Source organism: Papio anubis, chromosome 13 (assembly GCF_008728515.1).
Source record: "Papio anubis isolate 15944 chromosome 13, Panubis1.0, whole genome shotgun sequence".
Lineage (NCBI taxonomy): Eukaryota > Metazoa > Chordata > Mammalia > Primates > Cercopithecidae > Papio > Papio anubis.
The window spans coordinates 98,584,621-98,605,587 of NC_044988.1; the positions used below are offsets into that span (position 1 = coordinate 98,584,621).

The following is a 20,967-nucleotide window of genomic DNA, read 5'->3' on the forward strand; positions in this document are numbered from 1 at the left end:
GCCCTGGTTTCGTTGGCCCAGTGGGCTGAGCTCATCCCTGGGTGAGCCTTTCTTGAAGCTCTGTGCCTTCCTATTTATAGCCCGGTTCCCCTGTCAACCCCCCATCTCCTCTTCAGAAGCCCCAACAGTGGGGCCTACTAGCTGTTGGCCTTCTCAGGATTGAAGTCAGAATGCCAGGTCCTGCTAGGGGCCATCTAAAACACAGCCACCACTTAGGGTTTCTAGAATCAGGCTGCCTGGGCTTCAGTCCCTGCTCAGCCACTTGCCAGTTGTGGTCCCTTGAGGAGGTGCCTGTCTTGCTGATCTCATCTGTGAAATGTGGACACTGAGGATGGCATGAGAACCCGTGGCACAGGGGCACGTGCTGGGCAAAATGCCCAACATGCAGACAGCGCGGACCACTACCCACTTGAGTTTGAACTGTCAGGCACATTCTACAGTCCACAATCCAAATTTAGGAAACTTTCTCTTAGGAATAAAACATTCCTTGTGCAGCTTCGTGTCCAGGAACAGCACTGCCCTCTGAGAGGCACAGGCCCCGCGGAAGGTAGGGAGGGCTGCACTTCCCAACTTAGAGAGCTGGTGGCCGGGGCAGCCGCAGGGCCCCTGCTCACTCTGGGGGTCACCCCACCCAGGAAGAGTGGGGCAGGGGGTGAGTCTACCCTTCCCTTTCCCACCCTCAGGGCCAGGCCCTGACAGGAGCCCAGGTGACTCGCACACAAGGAGGGTTTATTGGCTAGAGAGCAAACGCAGGCAGAAGTAAAAACACCAGATAAAAAGTGAGTGTGGAGAGGTGGAGGCTGCGGCCGCTGGACTTGGCTTGAGCTGTGAGGGGTGGGAGGGGAGGATAGCACCGGAAGATGCTGCTCCGGGCCCAACACCAGCCCTGGCCAGGCTCTCCCCTCCCAGGGGCAGCGCCCAGTCCCCAGGGGCTGCCAGAGCTCTGTGTGCCTTGCTGCATTCCCCCATGCAGCTTTTGGCAATTGAAAGGCAGGGCTCTCACTGAGTGCACCTGGGGCTTCCTGAGCCCATCTGCGGCCCCACCCTGGCCTAGGTGCTGAGTGCAGCTGCTTCAGACAGCCCCTCCCTCCTTAGTGAAGCCGGGAGGGTGGGGCGCTCAGGGATGCAGGCAGGGGCAGGGGCTCCAGAGCCACAGGTCAGAAGCAGGGCTGGGGGAGGGGCGGGGCCATTCAGCCTCAGGCACCCTCACAGCTAGGTGACCAGGAGCAGGGACAGAATGGGGTGAATTCTCCCCACTCTGAACAGAAGCGTCACCAACAAACAAGGTAAGTGGCAGGGCTATGCCCATCCTCTCCTGCCCAGGCCAGAATGTGGGGGGGTGGGGGGACCTGCCTAGCTGAGCAGTTCCAAGTAGGTGACAGGGACTTTGCCCTTCTTGTTGCCTCTCTCGCCAATGAGCCAGTCAGGGTCCATGCCAGGCAGGCTGTAGACAGTGATGAGCTGCAGAGATGGCAGTAGAGGATGGTCATGGCCTGGCCAAGGGTGGAACTGGCCCCAGGACTAAGTGGGGACAGAGCTGCCACCTCCCCATGGCCTGTGGCATGTGCTACACTTTCAGTGGCTGGCGCTCATCTCACCTGCTCCATAGAGACCCGGCATAGCAGGGATTGCCTCCTCAGAGCTGGAGATGCCCTCTCTAACCTGCTGGTCCCCGCTTTCCCATCAGGGCCCCTCCAGGCCCAACGTGCCTGATCCCAGCGCCCAGGCTGCTCCTCACCCCGCCCATTCCTGCCCCACCTTGTGGCACCAGGCCCACCTCATCAGCCAGCAGGGCCAGCTCACTGCTGTCGGCCGCCTCGTAGTCATAGAGCACCCGAGCTTTGCGGGTGCCACTGGCAGGAGGGGCCACCTCTTCCAGGCAGAGCGAGGCCTCTCCCGGAGGGGCCAGGCTGGCCACAGAGGGCACAACAGGCATAGTGGCCGCAGCGGTGGTGGGTGAGGTGCTGCTCAAGGGTGGGGAGGCAGGCTCTGTGGTGCCCACGAAGGTGCCTGGAAATCTGGAGAGGAGGGATACATCTTAGCAGGTGGGAGTCCCAGAAGGGACCCCAGAAGCAAACTCCCCTCCCCAGCCCCCGGAGCCCCACTCCAGTCCCAGCTACTCACATGGCACCCTGGGAGCTGGCAGCACAAAGGGAGAAGCAAAGCAAGGGAAGGGTGAGATGGCCCTACCCCCTGGTCCCTGCCATCCTCCCCACCCAGGCATTCCCTAGAAACCCTCAGGGTACCCAGGGGACTCAGGTCAGTAAGGCCAGCCACTCTACCCTCATACACGTGAGGTGCCCGGGCCCAGAGTGGGTTCCGGCAGAGCCCTCCAACCCAGCTCAGTGTCACAGGACTTGCCCAGAGGAGCTCATGCTGCCCACGGATGGGGTCTGGGAGCCAGGGGACCCCAGTGGGCTCAGCAGTGCTGGCCCCGTACCTGCCCAGCTGCTTCTGCAAGTCCAGCATGTGGCGGTAGCACTGTGCGTAGTAGGTTGTCTGAGACTTGACGAACTCATGGAGGCAGCGCAGGTGGTTCACCTGTGGGGACGAGGCCAGAGGCTGACTTCTAACGTCCCGCCCTCAGAACGAAAAATTCCATCCCCATCCCTGTCCTCTACCAGACCTTGCTTCGGCATTCCAGGGTGCCCTGCCCCTATGCCCACACCCTCCCCGGTGGGACTTGCTCTGTGAGGGCCATTCTGGGGCAGCCCTGCTGACCCCGCGGTTCAGGCACACCGGGTGCCCGCTGAGGGTTGCGCTTCAGTGAAGGTGGGCGGGGGACTCACATGAGTGCTGCTGATTCCCTCCAGCAAGAGACGAGTCACTTCTGCTTGCCGGTCAAACTCTGTCTGGGCCACGCGGAGCTCCTGCTCGGCCTGGGCAGGGCAGGGCAGCCGTGAGCACCCACACACCACCCACCAGCTTCCTCGCAGTCTTCCTGTGGAACCTACCTGGGAGCTGCCTGTCCCTTTTCCCCTGGGAACACAGAGAGCCTTCTAGGTCTATGCCTGACTTCATACATGGAGCCCCAACCCCAGAGAAGCTAGGGCCCCACTCAGGACCCCCACAGGCAGCTGTAGTGACAGACCCTCCCTCCATCACCCATTGGAGAAATCCACCCAGCAAGTGCATCCTGAGGGCCTACTGTGTGCTACAGGGTACTGTGGAGAAAACATTTCCCCACAGAGGGGAAACTGAGGCCCAGGGAGGGAAAGCAGTAACCCCTCCCCAGTGGGTGTAGGGCAGAGTGAGAAACAGACCAGACCCCACAGCAGCAGGTGTGCCTGTACCCTGCCACCCCTTCTTCCCCGAGCCCAGCCCCCCAGGCCCCAACTTACCTTGTCCACCTCATCATTCCAGAGCTGTGGAGACGGCAGCAGGAGTGGCCAGCAGGAGAGGGGAGAGGAGGACAGCTGGACCCTAGAGCCTGTGCCCTGCCCCAGCTCCCAGACTCAACTTCTGCCCCCTGCCCCTCTGCCCCACCCGCCCAAACAGGAGCTGAGACTGGGCCGAGGCAGGCCTGGGAGCTGGGGGCTGGCAGTCCCAGTCCCTCTAACATGCCTCATGCAGGAAGGGAGCAGCCAGCGGGAGTCCTGCTTCTATTTCTCCTACAGTGTCAGCCCCAGACTCTGAGTGGGGTCTGAAGAGAGACCGAGTGCCCCACCCCGTCCTGACTGTTGGCTCAGGCTGGTGGGCTGGGAGGCAGGACTGTGTGACCCTGGGCCAGTCACTGAACTTTTCTGTCCTCTGGCAGAGAAAGGCAGCCTCGTGCCTGAGTCCCACTGGGACTCAATGGCAAAAGAAAAACAGGGCAGTCTCCACCCTCTAGGATGTTTCTCCTTCCACTGGGCACAGGGAGGAGGCGGGAAGTGGATCCTGAAGAAGAAAGACTGTGCCCGGCCACGACCAGGAGACCCAGCGCTCCTGCCGCTTCCGGAGATCTGACCCGAGACAACAGCCCGAAATAAGGAACGCGGACCCAGGCCAGTGTGCGTGGCCCACCCATGTGGCCCCCATGCTGCTTAGGAAGTCCCCGTCCAGGAGCACTGGAAGTTGCTGTGAGAGCCAACTACAGTTGGTGGCCTGAGGGAGTCACCCAGCCACAGAACGACGGCACGAAAGACACAAGGCAGCATGCTCACGACAGAGGTGAGGGTCTCACCCCTGGGGGCGGGAAGGAGAGAAAGTGGGCAGACAAGGTGCAGCAGTGGTGACAAGCATGAGGGAGAGGTGTGGCCTAGTCCCCAAACTACACAGGAAATACCAGACATCCCAAGAAAGCTTAAAAACCATGACATGCGAAGCCTCCACGATCCTGTCCTCCCCACCTCCTGCCCTGACTCCCCCAGGGGCCCTGCCTGAGCCTCCTCAGGACAAGACATGCCCTGCTCCAGAACCTCTGGGCCTTAGCACAGCCTCAGGCCCTCCTGCCCCCGAGGCGCTCTCCAGGCCTACACGGCAGTCCACTGCCTCCTGTCTTTAGGGGTCTGTGAACTCCAGAAAGGCACGGCCACGCCTCCTCCTCTATCCTCAGGGCCTCCCCAGGGCCTGGCATTCAGAGACAGCAGGAGGTGGAGGGGCCCTGAGGATGGGACAGCTGCCGCCCTGAGTTCTCCATGCTACTCAGTACGGCTGGCCCTGCCGCCAGCTCCAGCGTTTTGCAGAGGGGAAGCAAGTCCAGCTCCATGACCACAGGGCACAGGGGCCAGGCTGTGGACAGAGGTGGGGGCTGCTGCCCCTCCCCAGTGTCTCAGGACTGACCTGATCACATGGCAGTGCCCCCACCTTACCCGCTGGCCTCTAGCTCCTGTGCAGTCAGAGGCAGTGGCATGGGACTTGGGGAGAGAGGACGAGGGGTGGGGTGGGGGTGGGGTGCGCTTACCGCGGAGGCGCTGGCCGAGAGAATGTAATTACGAGGTCTAGTCTCCTGAAAGTCAGGCACCGTCTGGCGGGGAACAGAGTTCATGTGGGGAGGGGGTCACCCTGGGCCAGGGCCAGGGTCGAGGTCAGGAGGCTACCCCAGAGTCTTGCACAAGGAGATGCCAGGAGGCCTGACCCCAAGGACAGGGGGATACAAACACAACACAAACCCTCTTCTCCCGACTCCAACCACCTGGAGATGAGGGGCCTAGGGACTTGGAGAGTCCAGACAAAGATCAAGTGGCTGTAGGCACTGGAGCCCAGGAGAGCAAATGTGGTGAGGAGACAGCCGAGGCTGCCTGAGCAAGTCACAGGCTGGGCTCTCCCCTCCCAGGGGCCACAGCCCCCTCCTCCCAAGACCAGTGGCTCAGATGCCCCAGGGTCCCACAAACACAGCCCACCCCCACCTGGGATGGCTTTTTCCATCCCAGAATCTGCACACCGCATCTCTCACTCCTGCATCAAGGGCCAGGCCCTTCCCGACAAGGGTGGACAGATGGATGCATGGGCAGACAGAGTGACAGACGTCCAACATTTGCAAAAAGCTGACTCACAGGCCCCAATGCCTGGCATCCCCCCTAAACCAGAGGCCCTGCACAGTAGAGGCTCTGGCGGGGAGACCAGCTGCTTGCAAAATGCCCCAAGGACGTGGGCTGGCCACGGCACCGTGGGTCCACGGGCAAGATGGGCAGACCGGAAGCAGCACAGCGCATGGGACAGGTATACTCACATCTCCCTCACACTGAGCCAAGTTACCCAAAGCAGGACGGAAAGGAACAAAAACAAAGAGTTAGTGAGTCCACAGCGCAGGCAGGAGCAGGCCCCCCAGGCCCTAGTGGGAGGGGACACCAGGCGGTCAGGCGGAGGGAGGCACCACAGCCTGCCCTCCTGAAGAGTCCTAACATGTGTGTGCTCATGGGCACAGAGCTGTGGGGCTTGAGTCCTCTGGAATGCTGTTCCCCGGGCTGCCCAAGTCCTAGCTCTGGAAAGGGTGGCCTGGCCCAACCCCAGGATGCAAGGTTGTCCAGGCCCACCAGGCGAAGGAGAGGTCATACCACTGCAATGACTAAGGAAAGGCTCCCCTGGCCTGGCTGATGGAGTGTGTTCTGGCTGAGTTACTCCAGAGACATTGTCTGGCCCTGAGTGACGGGGGAGACTGTCCTGTTCAGGTGGCTTAAAAGAGGTCATCCCAATAGGCACAGGTCACCCTAGCCAAACCCAAGATTGAAACAGCTATACCCCTGCCTCTGATCTAGACCCCACACACTTGAGTGACCTGAGACCCTGCACACAGTTTTCGCCAGGGGCAGTGCAGGTTCTGGGGCACACTATGGGAGGGGAACACAAGGTGTATGGACAGCTGTGACCCCAGGCTGGGCCTGGCCTCCCTCGGCTAATCACCTGGCAGCCACAGGTAGCCATCTCCCAGCAGGCCCTGGGCCTGGGAGTTCCCTCTGCAAGGTGTGAGGCAGCCTTTAGGCCCTGCACCCCGAGCAATCTCTCGCGCCAGGAGGGTGTTCACCCTTGGGCCCAGCTCCTCTGATCCTGGCCTCGCCCTGGGCACATTGTCCCAGGCTATGTCCCATTGACCCAGCCAGGCTGAACAGGCCTCAGTGGGCTGGGAGTGAAGGGGGCGCCAGACGGCCCAGGCCCTATCCAATCTCATGAGGCTGCTTGATAGGGTCCCTCAGACACAGCCCTGAGCAAGTGGGCGGTCCAGCTCCCAGGTTCTCCACACCATCGTGGGGGCGCCTGAGCACAGGGACCCTGGGCCTGACGTTCAAGCAGCAAGTAGTAGAGTTAGTAAGAAGGTGCCATACCTGGACAGAGCCGGGGACAGAGCCGAGCATCTAGGAGGGCAGGGCATGCAGGGGACTCCAGCTGCCTGGCGGGGTGACTGTGGGGTACCCTGCACCCAGCTGGGGGCACTGCTGATCCACCCACACCGTAAATGTCTCCCCGGGAACCAGAGCTCGGAGGCCACCAAGGCTCCCTTGAGGGCAGGGACAGAGAGGCTCAGCCCAGCAGCCCCCAGCCAGGCATCTCCAGCCAGGGAGAGGGGAGAGAGGTCATGCCAAACACCAGGTCCCTTCATGCCCCCACCCCTTGGCTCTAGCCAGAGCCTGGGGGCCAGGAGGCCGGTGGCAACACCTACCGTGGCTTTGGCTTCTGCAGCCTTGGCCTTCTTCAGCCTCGCTTTGCAGGCATCCAAGTCCAGACGCCGGTTTTGGAGGAGCCGCCTCTCCTTCTACAGGGCAGGGCATGGGGACAGTGAGACCCTGGGCCGCCCTGGGAGACCCAGAGCCATGCATGGCAAGATTGGTGCTGGGGACTATTGAGTCAAGACAGGGAAACTAAGGCCCAGAGATAGAAGGTCACTCAGTCCAAAGGAGCCCTCTTTGGGGAGGCCCCAGGAGTTTTCAGCCCCAGCACTGGAAGATAGCCTGTGCTCAAAGGCTCTGAGGAGAGAACGCCATGGTTACCATGAAGCGTAGTAGTCCCAGGGCCCTCACCGAGATGGTCTTCCAGTCCCCCTCCAGGAAGTTGCGCAAGGGTGTGAGGAAGCTGATGGAGGCCGTGTGGATAAAATCCCTCTCCGCAGCTCCCAGTTGCTTTTCGGCTTCTGCCACCTTGATCAGTGTCTTCCCTGAGAAAACAGAGAAGGTCAGGCTCAGGCTGCTCTGATCTACAGGCAGCAGGAGAGGGCTCAGGAAGAGCTTGCTGAAGAGCAAGGGCCGGGGCGCTCAGTGCAGAACGCTTTGCCTGGGAAGAAAAAGAAGGAACCTACACCACACCGTCAACTGGGGACTGACAAATAAACAGTGGGACAGCCAAAATATGAAACACATCGCAGCCATTATAAAGATGGGAGTTAGACTTCCAGAATGTCAGAGAAAGGAGCTCAACAAATCCCCGCCCAAAAAAAGTAACAATAAAACTGGACACCACGCCAGGTGTGGTGGCTCACACCTATCATCCTAGCACTCTGGGAGGCCGAGACAGGAGGATCACTTGAGCTCAGCAGTTCGAGACCACCCTGGGCAACATAGTGAGACCATGTCTCCTTGAAAATAAAACAAATTGAAAGAAAACTGGACACAATTGTCAAAAACATCCATTTCTGGACTCTGGAAATTGACCAAGGCAAAAAACAAATTAAAAAGCATTTAATCAAGAAAAACTGCTGGGCTGGATGCTGTGGCTCACATCTGTAATCCCAGCACTTTGGAAAACCAAGGTGGGCAGACTGCTTGAGCCCAGCTGTGCAAGACCAGCCTGGGCAACATGGCACAACCTCATCTTTATAAAAAACAAATTAAAAAAAATAAGAAAAATGAGCAGCGCCTCAGAACCTATGGGGCACTGTCAAGTGAACCAACATATGAGTAACACGAGTCCCAGAAGAGGAGAAAATAAGGCAGAAAAAATATCTGAAGAAACAATAAGAGGCTGGGAGAGCTGGCTCATGCCTGTAATCCCAGTACTTCGGGAGGCCCAGGCGGGAGGATCATTTGAACCCAGGAGTTTGAGGCTATAGTAGTAAGCTATGATTGTACCATTGCACTCCAGTCTGGGTGACAGAGCAAGATCCTGTCTTAAAAGGAAAAGAAAAAACATGGTTTGATTCATCACATACAAGAGAGCTACAATAAGATAAATTGTCTTCTCATTAGAAACAATAGAGGCCAGACAGCAGTAAGATGATATATTACTGCTTATGAAGAATTTATGATAAATTACTATTTATTCAAAGTAAAGAAAAAACTGTTCATCCAGGAATTCTATATATAACAAAACAATCCTTCAAAAGTGAAGGCAAGGCCGGGCGCAGTGGCTTACACCTGTAATCCTAGCACTTCGGGAGGCTGAAGTGGGTGTGTCACTTGAGGTCAGGAGTTCGAGACCAGCCTGGACAACATGGTGAAACCTCATCTCTACTAAAAATACAAAAATTAGCTGGGTGTGGTGTGCATCTGCAATTCCAGCTACTTGGGAAACGGAGGCAGGAGAATTACTTGAACCTGGGAGGCAGAGGTTGTAATGAGCCAACGTCACACCACTGCACTCCAGCCTGGGCAACAAGAGCAAGACTGTCTTAAAAAAAAAAAAAAAAAAAAAAAGATACGGCCGGGCGCGGTGGCTCACACCTGTAATTCCAGCACTTTGGGAGGCTGAGGCGGGCAGATCATGAGGTCAGGAGTTCAAGATCAGCCTGACCAACTTGGTGAAACCCTGTCTCTACTGAAAATACAAAAATTAGCCAGGCATAGTGGTGAGCAGCTATAATCCCAGCTACTCAGGAGGCTGAGGCAGGATAATCGCTTGAAACCGGGAGGTGGAAGTCACAGTGAGCCAAGATCGCACCACTGCACTCCAGCCTGGGTGACAGAAAAAAAAAAAAAAAACCAAAGATACACTTTAAATTTAAAGACATGAATGGGCTGAAAAATGTATGACAGGTATGCGGTAACCACGAGAGAGCTAACGTGGCTATACTACTACCAGGCAAAATAGACTTTAAGACAAAATTGTACTAGAGACAAAGAGTAGTACTTTATAAAGATAAAAGAGTTAGTTCATCAGGAAGATGCACAAATATAAACATACAGACCTAAGACAGTTCCAAAATACATAAGGCAAATACTGACAAAGAGAGAAATAAACAATTCAACAGTAATAGTTGGAAACTTCAATACTCTGCTTTTTTTGTTTTGAGATGGAGTCTCGCTCTCTCTCTCAGGCTGGAGTGCGGTGGCGTGCTCTCAGCTCACTGCGACCTACGCCTCCCAGGTTCAAACGATTCTCCTGCCTCAGCCTCCCGAGTAGCTGGGATTACAGGCGCGCACCAGCATGCCCAGCTAATTTTTTGTATTTTTAGTAGAGACGGGATTTCACCATGTTAGCCAGGCTGGTCTTAAACTCCTGACCTCAGGTGATCCAACCACCTTGACCTCCCAAAGTGCTGGGATTCCAGGCGTGAGCCGTCATGCCCAGCCTCAATAGTCTACTCTTGATAATGAATAGGACAACAAGACAAAATCAGCAAGGACATACAAGCCTTGAACACTATTGACTGATGTGGCCTCGCTGACATCTATACAGCACTGCCTCCTCAACAGCCTAATTTATCATCTTCTCGAGTCAACTTAGGACAGTCCCCAGATACACCATATACTAGGTCATGAAACAAATCTGAATAAATTTAAAAGGATTAAAACAATACAAAATATGGGGCTGGGCGTGGTGGCTCACGCCTATAATCGCAGCACTTTGGGAGGCTGAGGCAGGCAGATCACTTGAGGTCAGGAGTTTAAGACCAGCCTGGCCAACATGGTGAGACCCCGTCTCTATTAAAAATACAAAAAATATGCCGGGCGTGATGGCTCACACCTGTAATCCCAGCACTTTGGGAGGCCGAGGCAGGCAGATCACGAGGTCAGGAGATCGACTATCCTGGCTAAAACGGTGAAACCCCGTCTCCACTAAAAATACAAAAAAAAAAAAAAAAAAATTAGCCGGGAGTGGTGTCCGGCGCCTGTAGTCCCAGCTACTTGGGAGGCTGAGGCAGGAGAATGGCATGAACATGGGAGGTGTACGTTGCAGTGAGCCGAGATTGTGCTACTGCGCTCCAGCCTGGGCGACAGAGCGAGACTCCGTCTCAAAAAAAAAAAAAAATTATAGGGACCAAGAACACGTTAGTGGTTGGCTGGCTGGAGATGAAAATGGGGCTTGACAATAGACATGAAGGACTTTTGGGGTATGATGGAAATGTCCTTTAAATTAGACTGTGGGCCGGGCACGGTGGCGCACTCCTGTAATCCCAGCACTTTGGGAGGCCAAGGTGGGAAGTCACTTCAGTTTAGGAGTTTGAGATCAGCCTGGGCAACATAGCGAGATCCCCATCTCTACAGAAAAATACAAAAATTAGAAGGACATGGTGGTGGACACCTGCAATCCCAGCTAATCAGGAGGCTGAGGTGGAAGGATGCCTTCAGTCCAGAAGGCAGAGGTTGTAGTGAGCCGAGATTGCGCCACTGCACTCCAGCCTGGGTGACAGAGTGAGACTCTGCCTCAATTAAAAAAAAAAAAAAAAGTTAGATTGTGGAGATGTTTGTACAACTCTAAATTTACTACAAATCACTGAATTACACACACGCATTTTATAATGTATAGCTCATACTTGGATAAAATTTCAAAATGGAAAAAAAAGATGGATGTGGTTCTATAAATGCTTCAGTGAAAAAATACCTGTAATATGATAACAAGTTAAAAAGTCAGGTTCTGGCCGGGTGCGGTGGCTCACGCCTGTAATCCCAGCACTTTGGGAGGCCAAGGTGGGCGGATCACTTGAGGTCAGGAGTTGGAAACAAGCCTGGCCAACATGGTAAAACACTGTCTCTACTAAAAATACAAAAAAGCCAAATGTGCTGGTGGGCACCTGTAATCCCAGCTACTTGGGAGGCTGAGGCAGAAGAATTTCTTGAACCGGGGAGGCGGAGGTTGCAGTGAGCCGAGATTACGCCACTGCACTCCAGCCTGGACAACAGAGTGAAACTCCATCTCCAACAACAACAAAAAAAGTCAGGTTCCCAGATGGCACACAATATGATTCCATTAAAAAATACCCAGAAATAGGCCAGGTGCAGTGGCTCACACTTTGGGAGGCTGAGGCAGGCGGATCACTTGAAGTCAGGAGTTCGGGAACAGCCTGGCCAACATGGTGAAACCCTGCCTCTACTAAAAACACAAAAATTAGCTGGGTGTGGTGGTGGGTGCCTGTAGTCCCAGCTACTCAGGAGGTTGAGGAAGGAGAATCACTTGAATCTGGGAGGCAGGGGTTGCGGTGAGCTGAGATCGCACCACTGCACTCTAGCCTAGGTGATGGAGTGAAACTGTGTCTCAAAACACACACACACACACACACACAAACCAAAACTGATGAAGAGAAGATTCTATTTTTTACTCTTTTTTTTCTGCATAGAGTTTTTACATTTAGAATGAATTCAGGTATTATGTGTATAATTATTTTTTTAAAGTAAAAAAAGAAAGGAAGGGAGGGAGGGAGAATCAGAGCTAGAGACCATGACCCCTAGTCCCTGGCTGTGAGGCCTGCTCACCATAGGGGGTGGTCGGCCCCAGCTCACTGGCCGCGTCTGCCATGTACTGAGCCAGCAGCTCCCCGTTGGTGACCCTTGAGGGGACCTTCCTGTCCAGCTTCTCATACAGGAACTCCTCCACTCGGGCACCTGTGGGGAGACAGCAGCCAAAGCCACAGGGATCCTCAGTTCAAGCCCAAAGATGAAACACAAGCAGACCCAGACCTGGCCCTGCCCACAGGTGCACGCGGCCTGCTGACTTCCTTGCTCATGCCCAACCCTGAGCCTGCTGTGACTGACCCAGCACTATATGGAGGAGGAAGCCAGGGCCCATCCACTTCTCCCTTATTAATACGATTACAGAACATAATACATGCTTACACAATTCTCTGCTCCTGGCACCCAAAAGTTATCTGGCCCCTCAATGAACCGCAGATCAGATTTACAGGCAGACACACAGCATGACCCGGAGCCACCCTCCTTTCCCCAGAAGTCCTGCAGGTCACTTCTGCTTGACCTCGGGGGCCTGCCTGGGTGTGCTCCGGGCAGTCCCTTCATCTCTGGGCCTTGCTGACCTCTGCAGTGACCAGGTTTGGGCCGGACATGGTGGCTCATGCCTGTAATCCCAGCACTTTGGCAGGCCAAGGCGGGTGGATCATTTGAGGTCAGGAGTTCAAGACCAGCCTGGCCAACATGGTGAAACCCGTTCTCTACTAAAAATACAAAAATTAGCTTGGTGTAGTGGCATGTGCCTGTAATCTCAGCTACTCAGGAGGCTGAGGCAGGAGAATCGCTCGAACCCGGGAAGCAGTGGTTGCAGTGAGCCAAGATCGTGCCATTGCACTCCAGACTGGGCAACAGAGCAAAACTCCATCTCAAAAAAAAAAAAAAAAAAAAAGAGAGAGTGACCAACCAGGTGTGTGTTTTGCCTGCCTCTTCTCCCACGTGTGTTTTAGCTTCCAGGCATTTTCATTCTTCTGTGCAAAACTCAGTATTTCCACTGCCCTGGAGTGTCTGGCAGCCCAACACAGAGTCCCCCATTTTCTTTTAACTGTCCCTCCTCAACAGCCTTGAGCCTAAGAGTCTAGCTGAAACCCTGGCTGCAGCCCCCACCTGTGCCACAGCAGGGCCAGGCCTCCCACGACTGTATCCCTGCCCCACAACTGCGTCCCTCCCCAGGCCCACCAGCACACACTCACTGGGGTTGGGCTGCAGCAGCACCTCTGTCTGCCTCAAGATCTTCTCTGTCCAGTTCTTGGTGCTGTCTGCCCGGGCCAGAAGGTTTTCAAAGTGGGCATCAAGCTCAGTCTTCTCAGCCTGGCCAAACTTCTCCTCCGTGAACTATGCAGCAGGGAAGGCCAAGGGGTGGGGAGGGCTCAGAAGGAGGTGGGGGAGTGGAGGGGAAAGGGAGGACTGCCCCCACCAGCAGGAACCTAGGCAGGCCCCAGGGACAAGGAACCGGCCCCAAGGGTGATACTGTGTGACCTGGCAGGGCCTCACTGTTTTCCCATTTGTGAAACGAGGTGGCTAGACCAGAGTATGGGAATCACAGCTTCTTTTGGAAATCCAATGAATCCCCACAAAATGCACATTCATACACAATCTGACCCATAGCTTAGTGGGGTGAGGACCCCTGGGGAGGCCAGCCCTAGCGTCCTTAGAGCCTGACTCTGAAGGAGAGGACTTGGTAGAAAGTGTTCGGGACAAATGGGGCACGGAGCAGGGTCTGGGGTTATCAGGGGGCTCCATGGGCAGCTGGGAGCTGCTAGGGAAAGGGTGCCAGAGGAGGGAGGGGAAGAAACCAGGGTCGGGGGTCAGAAGGACCTGATTCAAGTCTTAGTTCTGCCACTGTCAAGCTGTGTGACCTTGGGCAAGGGGCTCTGCCTCTCTGAGCATTGGTTTCCTGAGCTGAAAAAAGGGAATAATAGCACCTCCCTCATAGGTCATGAGGATGAAAGAGGAAAGATGTGGGTTAGACATAAACGCTGGGTCTGCTACAGTGCTGCTGCCCCACGTACGGCACCAGTGCTACGAGCTGATGGGTGCAGAGACGTCTGGGAAGGAAGGGGAATGCAGGGAGGGAGGATGACCAGATGGTTGGCTTTGGCCACCTCGTAGGGTAGATGGAAACACTGCCAGCCTATCAGAGCCAGTGGCTGGGCACACCCAGGGCCCAGATGTCGCATGGGTCCCCATCAAAGCTGGCAGAAGCCACGGGAGTTACCTAGGAACAACCAGAAACTGGTCCAAGTCCTGGCCCCTCTGATCTAACAGTGTCCTGTCCTAAGGGTTTCCTCACGACCCCATCAACCTCTACCGCAGGAAGGGCTGTTTCCCATTTCACAGATGCCGCCACTGAGGCTGAGCAAGCAGCAGGGCCATGCAGGAGTCGGGTCAGCCATGAATCATCCCTGGGTGCAATCAGCTCCAGGAGCTCAGCAGTCATCAATTATGTAGCAGAGCTTGGGTTTCTCCCTGCAGGGCTGGGAGGCCCAGCTGCCAGGGGGCCGGCTGCTCTTCCCCCACCCTGGCTGTCTCTGCCTCCTCTTCCTCCTCACACTCCCCAAACTGAGACCTTTCAGAGCAGAGGCTCAGCCTTCCTCGGCCCGTTGTGGCTCTATCACCTTACTCAGTCCTTTGAAGGGGGTGGCATTCACCCCATTTCCCAAATGAGGAAACCAAGGCTCGGAGAGGCAAAGTCTCCCTTCTGGGCCTGAGAGCCCCCGCCTGGACAATGCAAATAACAGGATCTAGCTCATTGGCTATTTGGCCACAGTATGGGGCTGATACATGTTAGCTAGTATTATCATCACCATCATTAATGAAAAGCCTTGGCTAGGTGCAGTGGCTCATGCCTATAATCCCAGCACTTTGGAAGGCTGATGTGGGCAGACGGATTGAGCCCAGGAGTTCAAGACCTGCCTAGGCAACATAGTGAGACCTCATCTCTACAGAAAAAAAAGAAAAAAGAAAAAAAAAGAAAAAAAAGGCCCAGCACAATGGCTCATGCCTGTAATCCCAGCACTTTGGGAGGCTGAGGCGGGCGGATCACGAGGTCAGAAGATCGAGACCATCCTGACTAGCAAGGCGAAACCCCTTCTCTATTAAAAATACAAAAAATTAGCCAGGCAGGGTGGTGGGCGTGTGTAGTCCCAGTAACTCGGGAGGCTGAAGCAAGAGAATGGCAAGAACCCGGAAGGCGGAGCTTGTGAGCCGAGATCGCACCACCGCACTCCAGCCTGGGCGACAGAGCTCGACTCAGTCTCAAAATTGGCTGGTGGTGGCTGCACCTGTGAAGTCCCAGCTGCTCCAAGGGCTGAGGGTGGGGAGGCCGAGGCGGAGGTTACACCAGCCAGGCAAGATCGTATCACTGCCCTCCCAGCCTGGGTTGGGAAACAAAACCTGTAAAAGAAAGACTTGGGCGGTGGTGAAAACAGAAGCCTGTAATCCCAGCACTTTGGGAGGCCGAGGCGGGTGGATCGAGTCAGGAGATGTGAGACTGCATCCCTGGCTAACATGGTGAAACCCCGTCTCTCTACTAATACAAAAGCCTAGCCGAGGCGTGGTGGTGAGCGCCTGTAGTCCCAGCTACTCGGGAGGCTGAGGCAGGAGAATAAGTGAACCTGGGAGGCTGAGGAGCTTGCAGTGAGCGAGATCATGCACTCCAGCCTGGAGTGAGCCTGGCCGGACTCAGGTCTCAAAAAAGACTTTGTGAGGCCCGAGGCAGGAGGATCACGAGGTCAAAAAAGAGTTGAGAGACCATCCTGCCAAGCTATGCAGGCAGAGCCCCACGTCTCTACTAAAATATACAAAATTAGCCAAGGTGGTGGCGGAGTGCCTGTAGTCCCAGCTACTTGGGAGGCTGAAGCAGGAGAATGGTGTATGAAGCCTGGGAGGTGGAGCTTGCAGTGAGCGAGATGCACCACCCGTTCCAGCCTGGGTGACAGGGGGCTTCGACTCAGTCTCAACAATAACAAAAATTAGCTGGGCATGGTGGCACACGCCTGTAGTCCCAGCTACTCCAGAGGCAGGGTGGGAGCCCAGGGGCCGAGGAGGAGTTGCAATGAGGCAAGATCATGTCCTGCCTCCAGCCTGGGTGAGAGGATGGGAACTGCTATGCGAAAAAGGAACTTGGCAGGCCTTGTGAAACTCAAGCCACCTGTAATCCCAAGCTTTGGGAGGCGAGGGCAAGGGTGAATCCTACAAGCTCAGGAGGTCGAGACCATCCTGGCTAACACAGTGAAACCCGTCTCTACTAAAAAATACAAAAAAACTAGCAGGCTGAGGTGGTAGAAGCCTGTAGTCCCAGCTACTTGGGAGGCTGAGGCAGGAGAATGGTAACCCGGGAGGCCGGGCTGCAGTGAGCTGAGATCTGGCCACTGCACTCCAGCCAGAGACAGAAGCGAGATAAATCTCAAAAAGACTTGGCTGACTTGGCTGGGCAGTGGCTCACATGCCTGTAATCCCAGCACTTTGGGGAGGAGGCAGAGGTGGAGTGGATCACGAGGTCAGGGAGTTCAGCACCAGCCTGGCCAAGATGGTGAAACTCACGTCTCTACTAAAAATGCAAAAAGTGGCCGGGCCTGGTAGCGCGTGCCTGTAATCCCCTACTACTCAGGAGGCTGAGGCAGAGAATTGTTTGACCCTGGGAGGCGGAGGCTACTGGTAGGCCTAGATCGGCACTGCTTCAGCCTGAAGTGACAGAATGAGACTCCATCTCAAAAAAAAAAAAGAAAGACTTTGGGAGGCCGGGGAGGCAGGGGAGGCGGATCCTAGGGAGTCAGGAGTTCAAGACCATCCCTGGCTAACATGGTAAAGAGCCGTCTCTACTAAACATACAAAAATTAGCTGGGCATAGTTGACGGTGCCTATAGTCCCAGCTACCTGAAGACTGTCAGGAGAATGGCGTGAACCTGGGAGGTGGAGCTTGCAGTGAGCTGAGATCCCTTCCTGCACATGGCTGGGTGAAGAAGCGAGACTCCATCTCAAAAAAAAAAAAGAAAGAAGTCAGGCATGTGGTGGCTCTGGCCTATGAAATCAGCACTGGGAGGCCAAGGCGGGTGAATCACTTGAGGTCAGGAGTTCAAGACCAGTCTGGCTAAAATGGTAAAACCCCATCTCTACTAAAAATACAAAAATTAGCATGACATGGTAGTGCATCGCTATAATCCCAGCTACTTGGGAGGCTGAGTCAGGGGAATTGCTTGAACCGGGGAGATGGAGGTTGCAGTGAGCTGAGACTGCGCCAGGCTGCGTGACAGAGTGACTCCATCTCAAGAAAGAAGAAAGGAGGAAGGGAGGGAGGAAGGCAGGCAGGCGGGCAGGTCTCCCCTCACATCCCTCCTCAGCTCTCGGGAGCTACCCTGATGGTACCAAGGGCATCACCTAAATGTGTACCTCAACACTTCCCCTCCTTACCAAGGTTGAGAACAGCACTCCCCACCCCGCCCTCCCTTACAGGCCACATCTGCCCAGGTGAGAAGTTCTACCAGGCTTTCCCAAGCTACAGGGCATTCATCCCATGTCCACTGCAGCCTGCCTGGCTCCATGACAACGATGCCACCACCTCTCTGGCTTTTATAAGCATTACTTCTACCACTACTATTACTATTACTGCAATGACTACGAATAGTATTAGTACTATCACTCCTCCTGCCCTCTCCCACCCCCACTGGCCAAATCTGCCTTAGGTTTTCTTGCCTCGGTGCCCTTATCTGGGCTGTTCCTGCCACTTGGACCAACGTCACAGGCCCCTCCCTACTTTCTGGGCACAGTTCAGGGGCCCTCCGTGCAGGAAACCATCCCAGAATGACCCATACGAAAGGGATCCTGCCCTCTGGATCCTCATCTCAGGGCCAAGGCCTTGTTCCTTGCTGGATCGGGGAGGCTCTTAAAGTTGTTTCTCGTACCTGCAGGGACTGGGAGGTTCCCGAGCCCATCACATGTACTGATCATAGAGAATCCCTCTCCCATCCCTCCTGGCTGTCTCCCATCCAGGCCAGCTTGGTCTCAGGCAGAGGCCCTCTATGGCCTCTCCTGCCAGGTCACATTTCAGGCCTCTCTGTCCCCTGGCCTGCCATTCTGCCCCAATCCTGCCAAGGGGAAGGGGTTTGGTGCCGGAGTCCGAGGCTGCTCCCAGGAAAATGGCAGCAGTGGGGTGGGCGTGCAGAGCAGAGAAAGCCTCTATTTATAAAGCTCCCAGCTCCCTCCCTCCCACCCCGAGGCTGGGGCCTGACTGCTGGCTCCCACTCCAGTAACAGTGACCCTGTGGGGCAGCCCCCACCAAGCAGAGCCACACCTAGGCCCCGCTCTGCCTAGGCCCTGAGAGCCCTGGCCAGGTCAGGCAGCAGGGCCCCAGCCCTAGCAGGGAACTGGCAGATCAGGTTCTTCCCAGATGTGGGAGATAGTGTGGTTGCCATACCAACAGCAAAGTGGGTTCCCCCCTCCCAGATGGACTGCGGCCATCCAATCCGAGGGGCTCTGGGATCCTGGCATCTCCACTAGGGCTGGGGCTGCCCACCAGACTTGGAACACTTGAAGCAGTGAATTCTCGCTGGGATGCTAATCCTCAACGGGACACAGCACTTTCTAGTAAACATGACTACATGGGTTGCTGGCTGTGTCTGGGCTCCTGGGGAGGGGAGGGGAGTGCCAGGGTTGGGGGTGGGGAGACAACTGTACTCAACAGAAACAACAAAGATGACAATGACAAAGACAATACTACAGGATCTGCTCCCAGAGCCCTGGAACGGGCCAGCCCCAGGCCTGCGGAATCCCACTGAATCCCATAACCACGGTGTTACACCTGATTTACAGAAGGGGAGGGCGGGGCTCAGAGAGAAGTGACTTGTCCAAGGGCACATGCTGAATGGGTGCAATATTAACCACGGTGACACCAATAATGAGCTTGCCTCCGGTGAGCACACATATGCAGAGTCCCACAGAATCCTCGCATCTGCCCGGGGAGGCGGGAATACTGATCCCATTTTTCAGACTGAGAAACTGAGGCCCAGTGAGGTGAAGGCACCTCCCCCAAGGTCACAGGAGGGCACTTTCCCACCCACACCTGAGCCTAGGTCTTCCCATGATGTTGAGCTGTTTCTCTCTGCCCCTAAACGGATGGGACTTGTTCCAATCTCAGTATCGTGGGTCTGAACAGCTTCCCAGGCAGATCCCAGCCCTCTCCCCATCCCCCAGGCCTAGGGACGAAGGAAACAGACCTCCCGTGAAGCAGAAAGGAAACAGCTCCTGGCTTCCGGCCTGACTATCCAAGCGTGTGAAATGGCCATGAGGGACTCATGACATCAGCCGCCCATTGCACAGGTGGGGAGACTGAGGCCCGGAGAAGGGGTTGTGGCGGACGCATGAGTCCCTGGGCCTGGGACCCAGGTCGCTAAATGCCCCGCCAGGCGCCGGTCACTGCTGGACAAGGGCAGGGAGGTAGGACCCAGCCGGTGCCTCCTCCCCTCCTCAGCCGGGCAGGCGCCAGGGGAGCAGGATAACCCAACCGGCCCAAAGGGTGGGCACCGGTGCCTCACTCCAGGCAGTAGGGCCGGGCCGCCCGGGCTCTTTCCCTCTTCTGGTCAGCAAGGGCTCAGTGGGGCAGAGGTGTGCCCGCGGCGGGGACGGGGGCAGCAGCCGGGGAGGGCTTCCCCGCGTCCCCAGGCGTCTGCCGCAGGGTGCTCCCCGCCCGCCGCACATCCGGGCCCCCGGCGCACGGCGCGACGCCAGGCCTCACCTGCACTGCCCGGGTGAAGAAGATGCCCGCGTCCGACGCCAGCTTCTTCATGTTGAAGTCCATGGTGCGCCCGCAGGGCCGCCGCGCACGGGCCGAGCGCAGCCGGCAGCCCCAGGCCCAGCCGCCGCCGCTAACCGCACCCCGCCCACCTGCTGCGGGCCACCGGCCCTCCGCGTACCCGCCCGCCCGCCAGCCCGCAGCAGCCGCCGAGCCAGTCCGAGCGTGCAGGGCGGGGCGCGGAGGCCGCGCGACGGAGTAGGCGGGGTGCGGAGGCCGCGGGGCGGAGCTAGGGGCGGGGGCGGAGCTGACGGCGCCGGGGCGGAGCGGGACGGCAGTGGGGCGGGGCTAGAGGGCGGAGGCGGGTTGGCGGAAGTTGAGCGGAGTTGGAGGGGGCGGGGCTGGTGGGGCAGGGGCGGGGACAGAGGGCAGTGGGGCGGAGCTAGATGGGTGGGGGTGTGGCCTTGGCACGGCCAGAGCCGGGTGCGGGGCGGGTGCATGCTGTCCCGCTGGGCAGTGCTCGCTGCTGCCCCCCTGCGCCTGCTGCCGCCACCGCTTAGGCCGGCCTTTTTTTCCTTTACTAAAATTATTATTAAAACTGGAACTCATGTGCTCTTAGATGATTGCAAGTACACACAATAATTACATATTATTTGACATCTTACCAATGCTTTTCAAAATTTTTAATTGTTAAATATGTATTTACAGTCTACAAGGTGATGAAATTGTGGAATAATGAAATCAAGTTAATTTACATGTCCATCACCTCACCTACTTTTTTTTTGTGGTGAGAACATTTCAAATGTACTCTTTTAGCAATTATGCAATACTTTTTTTTTTTTTTTTGTAGACAGAGTCTTGCTCTGTCACCCAGGCTGGAGTGCAGGGGTGTGATCTCGGCTCACTGCATCCTCCACCTCCCGGCTCAAGCGATTCTCCTGCTTCATTCAGCCTCCCGAGTAGCTGGGACTACAGGTGCCCACCACCATGCCCCACTAATTTTTTGTACTTTAGGAGAAATGAGGTTTCGACATGTTGCCCAGGGTGGTCTTGAACTCCTGATCTCAGGCAATCTGCCTGCCTCAGTCTCCCAAAGTCACTAAGTGACTGTGGTCACCAATCCGTGCAATAGATCTCTAAAATGGGCCTCTCTTGCTTTCTCCTCCCCTTACGCTGTGCCTGCTGCCTCTCCCCTATTTGTGCCTCTTCATC

At 56.1% G+C, this 20,967-nt stretch overlaps 1 protein-coding gene across 10 annotated transcripts; it reads right to left on the reverse strand.

The window, feature by feature from the left end:
- Positions 1-708: 708 nt before the first annotated feature.
- On the reverse strand, positions 709-20,006 carry SH3GLB2 (SH3 domain containing GRB2 like, endophilin B2). 10 transcript variants are annotated; one of them, XM_009188071.2, is made up of 13 exons: positions 19,759-20,006; positions 13,220-13,361; positions 12,042-12,170; positions 7,437-7,570; positions 7,079-7,171; positions 5,654-5,665; positions 4,886-4,948; positions 3,342-3,365; positions 2,790-2,879; positions 2,441-2,541; positions 2,125-2,139; positions 1,778-2,018; positions 709-1,461 (listed from the first exon to the last, which is right to left on the reverse strand). In XM_009188071.2, the coding sequence occupies exons 1-13, from the start codon at positions 19,819-19,821 to the stop codon at positions 1,354-1,356; spliced, it is 1,215 nt and encodes a 404-aa protein (XP_009186335.1). In that variant the 5' UTR covers positions 19,822-20,006; the 3' UTR covers positions 709-1,353. The 10 variants fall into 10 exon arrangements, with proteins under 10 accessions (XP_009186335.1, XP_009186332.1, XP_021782830.1 ...); XM_009188068.2 differs by having other exon boundaries at positions 3,342-3,437; XM_021927138.2 differs by lacking the exon at positions 3,342-3,365.
- Positions 20,007-20,967: the final 961 nt, after the last annotated feature.